The sequence below is a fragment of the Penaeus chinensis genome, chromosome 9, assembly GCF_019202785.1.
Source record: "Penaeus chinensis breed Huanghai No. 1 chromosome 9, ASM1920278v2, whole genome shotgun sequence".
In the NCBI taxonomy this organism is placed as follows: Eukaryota; Metazoa; Arthropoda; class Malacostraca; order Decapoda; family Penaeidae; genus Penaeus; species Penaeus chinensis.
This window is the reverse complement of record NC_061827.1, coordinates 4,671,849-4,681,848: the sequence shown is the minus strand read 5'-3', so window position 1 is coordinate 4,681,848 and position 10,000 is coordinate 4,671,849. Positions and strand designations below refer to the sequence as shown.

Here is a 10,000-nt window from a genome sequence, read left to right as displayed (position 1 = left end):
TTGTTGAATTATTATTTTTATCATATTTGTTATTCTCTTAAAAAAAAATTATCTCTTCTGGTTCCTCTTTCTCTTCTTTTTATATATTTCTCTTTCTTTCTAATTCTCATTTATTCTCTTGCTTTCTCTCTACTTATTAGGTTATTGATCAATCTATTCTCTTTCTCGCCCTTTTATATCTCTCTCTGCCTCTATCTACTTATCTACATACATACATACATACTTGCTTACTTACTTACTTATTTATCCATCTCACTCTACAGAAGAAGGAAGTAGAGGAATCGGAGAAATGGCCGAGAAAACACCCATGGCAGATTTCGGAGATTTCCTACGACAAAGTCCTCCCCGGGGGATCGGTCAGGCACCGTCGGTCTCTGAGGGACATCGTGACCTCGCTTGGGCACGTCGGGCGCAAGGTCAGGTTCCTAAGAGCTGATCTTCTGGGGCAGGAGTGGACGCTGCTCCGTCAGGTGGTGACGAATTATAATATGATTAATGTCCGCCAGGTGAGGAGTGTACAGAAGGCTTGTGTACTGTATATTAGTTGCGTGTGTAAACCTTTTACTGTGTTTATGCAGTGGTAGAATACACAAATATACACATTAGATCCATTTATGTTAATTATTCGTCTGAAGAGGAACTCTTGAAGTGTTCGAAACGTTGTGGTATATTTTCATTTCTTATCGTGGCTAGTTTCATTTTCAGTTCTACACATGTTAGATTTACTGAAACTTCAGGTGGTGACAAATCATATCATTAACGGCCGGTAGCAAAAGTCTTGTGTACTATATATTAGTTACTTGTTAAATCCGTTTACTGTGTTTATGTAACTATACACTTATAAGGTTTACTGAGGTTTCAAGGTGTTAGGTGGTGACAAGGCATGCTATCATTAATGTCCGCTAGGTAAGGAGTAAGCAAAAGGTTTGTGTACTATATGTGGTATAGAAGCTGCATATTAAAGCAGTTTGCCGTGTTTATACAATGATAAAAAACAGCTACTATACACATGTTACAATTACCGAGACATGATGTGTGTTTAGAAGGATTAACTACAGTTTTGATAAACACAGGCCAAGTTAATCAGGGATATCACTGTGTACTGTAAGAAAACCGTACTTTTGTTTCCCTAACCACAAATACTAGTTAAGTACTTTTCTAGAAACTCGTAAGTTAACCGAATAAGATACATGAGATAAAGAAATAAGGAATCTGCCCTCTTTTAACAGATCAGCGTTGGTCTACATATACCTTTGAGTGTGAATCAGCTGACGGTGGAAGAACGGAATCGATATTTTGGAGATTTGTTTAAGGTAAGGATTACATTTTACTGTATAACAGGTTTTCATTTGGAGTACTAACTGATCTTAGTGATGCTAATTTATGAGTTCTATATATCACTGGAAAATCTTATAGTAAGCATTTTCATTGCTAAAACTTTGTCTTTTAATCTACTTGAGTTAAAGTACATTGATCATAGTATATTTAAGTTTTCCTGTTTCATTTTTTCATAAACTTAATGGGTTATGTGCATAGTCATTCTTTGATTTTGCCTTGGTGCTTGTTTGCAATGTTTTCTGTTTTTTTTTTCTTGATTGCATTAAATATTTCCTTTTTATAGGTTTATAATCTAAGTGAATGGTACGAGATATACCTAAAGGTCATTTGGCAGTCTGAAGTCAATGTTCAAACTTCCAAGACCTTACCGATCTGATGAGACTATATAGGGCAACATGTTTTATAAACTCAGACTGTAAACATAGCGTTGAAGATTTTATGCCTATAATAGAACAAAGGGTAATAGCATTATGCAAAATAATCAAATACGAAATTGTGGTAATGATATGACAATTATGATACGACAAATTGTGTGATCTAATATACAAAGACATTATTCAAAGTAAATGCACAACCTATCATGGAAAAAATACATTTTCGTTAATGCAGACGTGTAATTTAGTATACAACTAAAGGCAAATAATCAAAACGTGTACATTAAATATATCAGAAAATATAATTAACCTCGATTTTTTTTTTTTTTTTTTTTTTTTTTTTATATATAGGTATTATACATATTTATATATCCTCACTTTTTCTCCCTCGCAGGTGTTCGAGGGACTGACATGTCTAGGTTACAAACACGTACGAGTCGAAGGGATCGAGACGGCCAGAAACCGTTTGGTCGTCCCTGAAATGGGCGGTGCGACTCTTCCTTCCTTTTTCGAAGTCCATTGGGTCAAGGCAGCTCCTCAGACCGATGGAAGTAACGATAGTCATAATGTTTATTATTAAATGGTGCCAAGTCGATGTAACTATGTATGTGTGTTGTTGTGTGTGAATTTGTAATTAGTATCAGTTGTTAATTTAAGTGCACATTAAAGATAACCTATTAAGTATTACGGATCTCTTGTTCCCTATATGTAATAGGAATTTGGTTTGTCGACTGAGGTGTAGGATAAAGGGAATGTATGCCAATGCAATTTATTGAATATTTTATTTCGATAATATCCATATCCATATTATTTCGACAATCTCCATGTCAATAAATACATTTTTAGAAATTATTTTTTTCGATAAACTGATGAATTATCTCACATATCTTCCATGGCACCGCTTTTACCATGGGTGTAAAATTAAATAAAAATCTAGAGAATTGAAATAACCTTACATGTTTATGTGCATGTATATATCAAAACAACACGAAAAGCAACTTAAGAAAACGAAAAATGAGAATTAAAGAATCTGGGAAACAAGAACTGATATAAAGACATTAAATTTATAGGTAATGAAAAGCAAAACTAACAATGAACAAGGAAAAGAAGAACAGGAATATACACGAGTATGTTCTTGCCTTCGTTGTTCTATTTGCAGTTTGTTCGACATGAACAGCAAAAGTAAATAAATAATGAACTCGGGTTGACACTTCGCTCGTTAGCCGACTGCCACACCCGAGATCAAAAGGTCTGATCGTACATAAACGGGCTCTCGTACAGTTCTAGGATAGATGCAAATCAATGTTGTCCTGGTGATGCATGTCGTTTGCTACTGAGAGAGAACTATGCTGGGCTCTCAATTCGTCATCGGGTTTAGATATCAGTCATGCGTGGTGAAAGTGAAGGTTTTAATCTAATGTCATTCCCCCCAATCCCTTGCCCGTTGTCGTGGTGGGGGGGGGGGGGGGGGGGCTTAGGAGGCGGAGACTGGGACCCAATGCTAGGGAACTCCCCAACCTCGACTCAACAAATTTTGCATGGTCTTTTTTTCCCCTCCTACTTTTTCGTTTCTGTCCCTTCACCAACCCCTTCTACTATCCACTTCCTAAGGTGTTAGAGCCGTGCTGAAAGGATGAAAGGCTGACTTTGTGCCAGTCCTGAACGGCCTGAGGGAGCCATAGGCACGGTATTCCCCTGCTTTAGTTGTCTAGCCCTTACCCCTCGAGGGACCCTGAGGAGTGGACCGTTTCTCTCCCCAACATACTCCAGGCTTATCATGGCCAACAATGAAGATTTTATACCATTATTAGATAGCACATTTATTTTGCTTTTAACCATTAACCAAATTTTTATTAGAGGCAATGAGGCTTGCCTCTTCATCAAATAGCTCCACCAATTCAAACTCGCCCGATTCCCTGACCCCAGGCTCTCCTTTGACCACGGCTCTAAACACTACAACTAATACCCCAGGAGACATTTCTACTCCCAACATGCTCAACTTCAACAACTATACCCCCACAACCTTCTTCATCAACTACCCCATCCTCCCTTATTACTACCTTACAACCTTATTGTCCACCTCCCCATAATACTTAGCCCAGCCAAATTGGACCGATTTTTCGTGATCCCTCCCACAGCTTCTCACACTTTCTGCTTTGACAACCTGTTTTCATTCCTCAAATGCATATACATCCTTCACTTGATCTAACCCCTATACATTACCTTACCCAACCTTAACCCATTTACTCGTCAATTCCTTTGCCCAGCTTTGACAACTAATCACTAACTCAACCACCCTTCACTACCATTTACTATAGTGCTACATGACCTTAGATGTCTAGCACATTTATGTTGCTTTTAACCATTAACCATTAACCCCCCCCCCCCTCTATCTCTCTCATATATGTATACATTCATGTACGTACGTATGTGTGTATATATATGTAAAATAAATATGTATAATACGCACACACACACACACACACACACACACACACACACACACACACACACACACACACACACACACACACACACACACACACACACACACATATATATATATATATAAATAAATAAATAAATAAATAAATAAATAAATAAATAAATATATATATATATGAGTGTGTGTTTATACATGAATTGATAGAGAGACATTAAGGATGGAGAGTCACATGCAAAGGACACCGGAAGTATCAATCATTCGGGCCTAGGAATATGCGTTGCGAGGCTGGAGGAGCGGAGCTTTGAATTTGTGTTGTGGATCATATTTTCATGTAAATTTTCAAATTATATATATTTATAAAATAAGTGCATATTCATATCTCACATACGGACGCATGTCAGTGAAATAAAAGACCAGAAGGAAAGTTAAGAGAGCAACCAATATATATATAAATGTGTATATATGTATAATATATATATATATATGTATGTATGTATATACATATGTGTGTGTGCTACTTCCTGCTACAAGTTGCTAATTTATTTACATGTTGTAATTAAACAACATTATTGTCATCATCATTTCTCTCAGTAGCAATAAAGACAATCAAAGAAAATCCCAAGAGTAACACAGGATCACAGCAAAACGAAACAAATCCCTGGTTTATTTATACCAGAAATGCTTCCGTCCGCCACTGGCAGGGCGACAAGACACTGAACGTTTGTGTTGCCGTAGATCTTGGTAGAATCGTGGCATAGATCTTTATGTATATGTGTAGATATAAATATATAATTATATATATTATATACATTATATATATGTATATGTATATAAATTATGTATTGCACATTAAAATACACACATTGTATATTTATATGTATATATTATATATATATATATATATATATATATTGTGTATATGTATATGTATATATTATATATATATATATATATATGTATATATTGTGTTTATGTATATATATACATATATATATGTGTGTGTGTGTGTGTGGACATTCTGTGTTTTTTTCTACCTTCTTTACATTCTTATTTTGCTTACATGATACAGATAGTGGACAAACGAAATAATGAGAAGCCGAAAAAAGTGATTTCACCATGTTGTGTTCAGGATTCCGTACCTGTAATGTTAAAACGTGTGCAAAACGTATCGTCACAGAGGATTCTAACTTTGCACTCTTCACACGTACATACCGTGTTTTCGTGTGTTCTTGAGTATTACTTAAACTACTGAAAACACTCGATTTTTTTTTTTTTTAATCACCGAATACAGAAAAGAAAGTGAATCTGTAATCTGACAGTGTTATCTGCGTATGCATTAATACCAAACGTGTTCCACTCCTGATAAGATAATAAGATGGAAATGCATTATTTTGAGGATTTTTTTGAAGTGCAGATGTTAAAGATTAATAGCATTTGAGATTTGATAAGAAGTTGCATTTTTAAGTGTGTCCCGACAAACAACATGCCGACTTTTTTAAGGTAAGCTAATGGTAATGATGATAATGTTGAAGATGAGAATAGTTGATAATGCTAAACATGATAATAATACTGATGTTGATATGATCTAAATATAAGAATGGTGATGATAATAGCAATATTGATGAATAATAGTGATGACGATGGTAATCCAAAAGATAGTGATAATGATAATTCCATGGAGCAAAACAAATAGATAGATAGAAAGATAGATAAGAAGTATGAGGTATTTCTCTCTCCATCTTACACCCTCCTACCTTTGGTCTCCCTCCCTCCCTCCACCTCTCCCTTGTCTCCCTCTCCCCTCCTCTTGAACCGTATTCATGTTGACAAATGTAGAAAAGGTATTATTGAGAATGGATATCTTTTCGATTCTATCATGTCTTTCTGACGAAGATAGAATCGAAACCGGTCAAATACATCTTTTGTAATGTGAAGATTTTCATTCTCATTCATACCTTTTCTACATTCCTTCCTCTTCTTCCTTAACTCCCCCTTAGCTTTTTAGTCTTGTAAATACCATAACTCTTCTTACATACAACCGTATATAAGGTACCCTTGTTCCTTCACCACGAAACCACCATGTTACCATATGTATTGGAATTTATGTTCATTCAAATTCTTTCATGTTTTCCATTATGAAATGTTCCAAACGAAGTTTGTTCATAGAAATTTCTGAGCAGTCCAGACAGACCGCTCGCCACAGCGGGCCCGGCAGGTCGCCCTCGCTTCTCCCTGGGCGCCTCTGCTATGCCTGTCCACTGTATCCCATCTACCACACTCCCGTGCAAATAAAGTTTAGAAGCAGCGACAACTTTCATTTTTCACTTTTCCCATACACGAGAGAGAGGATAAGTCCACTACTTGTGTTATTACACCCTCCCTCCATTTCCCCTTGCCCATGTCCTCTCTCTTTCTCCTCTGGTCCCCCTTCCCCATCTCCCTTTTCTCATTTCTCTCTTTCCCTCCCTTTCTCCCCCTCTCCCCCTTCTTCTCCTTCCTTTCCCCTTCCCTTCCTACCTCCCTCCTTAACCTCCTTCCTCGGGTAGTAAATAATAAATTGATTAATTCACTGCAGAGTATTTGCTTTTAAAAATGATGATGATGATGATGATGATGATGATGAGGATGGTGATTATTGTGATGATAAAAGTAATGATGATGATGGTCATGAAGATAAAGATGAAGATGATGATGGTGGCGATGATGACAATGGTGATGATGATGATGGGAATGATAGGGAAAATGATGGTGATTATGGTGATGATGATGAAGATGACGATGGTGATGATGATAATGATGATGTACATGATGGTGATGATTATGATAAAGATGGTGAAGATGAGGATAACGACGTACGAAGGACAAAACACAAATAACCTTACCATTTAACCATGATGATAATGATGATGAAGATGAAGATGATGATAATGAAGATGATGATGAGGATGATATTGAAGATGATGATGATAATGATGATGAAGAGGATGATGATGAGGATGAGGATAATGAAAATAATGATGGCGATGATGATGATAATGAATATAATGATAATTAATATGATGATGATAATGAAGATGATGATGATAATGATGTTAAAGAGGATGATGATAATGAAGATGATGATGATAATGAAGATAATGATATTGATGAAGATGAAATGGATGATGATGATTCAACCATAATTATTAATAGTAATAGCAATGGCAATAATAATGAAATAATATCGATAATTTAAATAATAGTGATAATAACATTTATGGTAATATAGACATAACGTATACAGGATATTATGGTGTATAATTGTATTGGCATATATAACTCATTTGCATCTCTTGTAAGAACACCCTTTAGCGTTTTTGTTTTTTAAATATGTTTTAGCTTTTAACAAAGTTTCTATGGGCCTGAGTGAGGTAACTGCAGGGAAATGAATTAATATATATATATATATATATATATATATATATATATATATATACATACACACACATATACATATATATATGTATATATATACATATATATACGTATAGGTATACGTAAATATATTTATACACACATACATACATACACAATATGTACATCTATATGTATATATAAATATACATACACGTATATATCTATCTATATATATATTTATATATATATATTTATATATACATAGAGATATACATATTATGTATGCATGTATGAATGTATGTAAGTATATGTGTGTATAGATATATACATCTATACTCAAATATACATTCATACATACATACATATGTATATCTTTATCTATCTATCTATTTATTTATATAGGTGTATGTGTGTGTGACAGAGAGAAAGAGAGAGAGAGAGAGAGAGAGAGAGAGAGAGAGAGAGAGAGAGAGAGAGAGAGAGAGAGAGAGAGAGAGAGAGAGAGGGAGAGGGAGAGGGAGAGAGAGAGAGAGAGAGAGAGAGAGAGAGAGAGAGAGAGAGAGAGAGAGAGAGAGAGAGAGAGAGAGAGAGAGAGAGAGAGATAAATACATACACAATATTACTTTATCTAGCGATCCCTAAATGGATGATGTAATATAGCTCATGGCGTCATGGTGCGTACAAGCTAAAGGTTGGCGGCACCACGAGGGCTCTGCACTGACTACTTTATATAGTACACCATTGGAGACACACAGGATACAAGACGGGCAATCGCTGAGTATGTTTATTATTGTCAGATGCCTAACTTGTGTTGTGATTTCGGTGTATTTGTATACTGTTCTATGGTGACAGAAGAATAAAAACCAGCGACAGCGTTTTGGACGTAAACATCATTGTATGGTGACTCAGGCCTGGGATGTACGCTACATGTTACAATGACGTCACTACCTCGCTAGGAATGACGTCGCCGAACTGAGGAACGCTTTTTTTTTTTTTTTACAACTTCCGTCAAAAAACGTATGTAAAGAGAACGTTGAGGGACAAAAGCTACACCAGTGCCCTGGTATTGAGGCATGGTGAAGAAATCTGAAAATGCTGCAGCTGGAAGTTAGCGTTTGTGAATAAGCGCGAAATTATTTTTAAATGTGTTATAATTATATGGATGAAATATAAATATAACGTGCTCATTCATTATGTAGTATATGAAAAAGAAGAGACAAGACAAATTCGCATTACCTTACGTAAAACATTTAAAATAAAAGAAAAGAACACCCAGTTTTCACGCTACAGAAATACTCGTACGTCTGGCAAACAAAATGACTTGATATCATACACATACTATTATTTTCATATCAATATAGAAATAAAAACTAGTCAGTATGCGTATCGTGTTGCTTATTTCATCGCTTAATTACACACTGAATGAGACTAAATCCAACAGAGGAACTGTGGTTAAATGACCTAGCCGGTTACACTTGGCAACCACATCCCGGCATCAGCAGTAAGACCCAACCAGTGAATATCCTCATGGTTGGAGCTGTGTTAACACTGCATGTGAAACAACTCCTTAGAAGAACAGTATATAGCACGAGTTTAATTTGGAAATTATATGATAACAATAACTACAGTGATCATTCATAATTATCTGGGCAGATAAACCAGAGGAGGTAAGTGTGATGATACAGTATTTGCTTACAAACAAAGGAAGGATTGGTGTGCCTGAACCACTGGCGGTGTAAGGTGACTTGTGACTTCAGCGAAAATACAGCTGAATTGAAGATAATTACTGTATTTATGGGCTCAGGCGCGACATCCCCATCTCCGCCTTTCCTGTTACTGCCATGTCCTCTAGAAAATCCAAAATTGCCTTTCTTATAATGCATTCGGCTCATGTCCAAAGACATTTTTATGTATATTTTGTAATGTGGAAGTCCGTTAATAAATATAATGATTTGTGTATATTTTCAATATTCATGACAAACCAAAATTAGTAATAATGACAGGATCGGATTTAGAGATTGGGGCCCCTTGACACTAGAACTGTATCACATGGCAAATGAATGAATGAATTAAAGTGACTGAATGTGAGCATCTTGCCTCTCAATTTAGCTGATACTAAAATTAGCCGTATTGCTGCAATCAGGTTTAATGGTTCAATTATGATACAATGATTTTTAATAACAAACCATTGAAGATTTTACAGTATCAATTATAATGATAATGGTAACGGAAGCGGCTGAGGTAACACCGATGATTATCAGTTATACCTTTAACACACCAGACAACAATTACAGTGATAAACTGTTATTGTTTTGTATTGTTACGTATATATAGCAGTGACAAAATAATCTCACAGACTCATACCCACTAGTGTAACATGTGCATATAGTGTAGAACATGTGTTAGCACAGGTGGTCGAGTGAAAAAGCAACAGCAACTAAACTTC

General features: G+C 35.7%; 2 protein-coding genes across 3 annotated transcripts in view; both read left to right on the top strand.

The window, feature by feature from the left end:
* The window catches only part of LOC125028630, a 7,744-nt gene extending 5,297 nt beyond the window's left edge, over nucleotides 1-2,447 (top strand). The window contains exons 3-5 of the mRNA XM_047618104.1: nucleotides 264-506; nucleotides 1,230-1,313; nucleotides 2,107-2,447. Of these exons, the coding sequence (XP_047474060.1) occupies nucleotides 264-506; nucleotides 1,230-1,313; nucleotides 2,107-2,292 (513 nt within the window). The 3' untranslated portion in view covers nucleotides 2,293-2,447. The remainder of the gene's footprint in view (nucleotides 1-263; nucleotides 507-1,229; nucleotides 1,314-2,106) is intronic.
* Nucleotides 2,448-5,379: 2,932 nt separating this feature from the next.
* LOC125029001 (transient receptor potential cation channel subfamily A member 1-like) overlaps nucleotides 5,380-10,000 on the top strand; it is a 12,987-nt gene continuing 8,366 nt past the window's right edge. Inside the window, exon 1 of one of the 2 annotated variants that reach the window (XM_047618699.1) lies at nucleotides 5,380-5,658. In XM_047618699.1, coding sequence (XP_047474655.1) covers nucleotides 5,642-5,658 — 17 coding nt within the window. In that variant the 5' untranslated portion in view covers nucleotides 5,380-5,641. Of the gene's footprint in view, nucleotides 5,659-9,009; nucleotides 9,222-10,000 lie in introns of those variants that run through there. The other variant, XM_047618700.1, reaches the window with a different exon arrangement.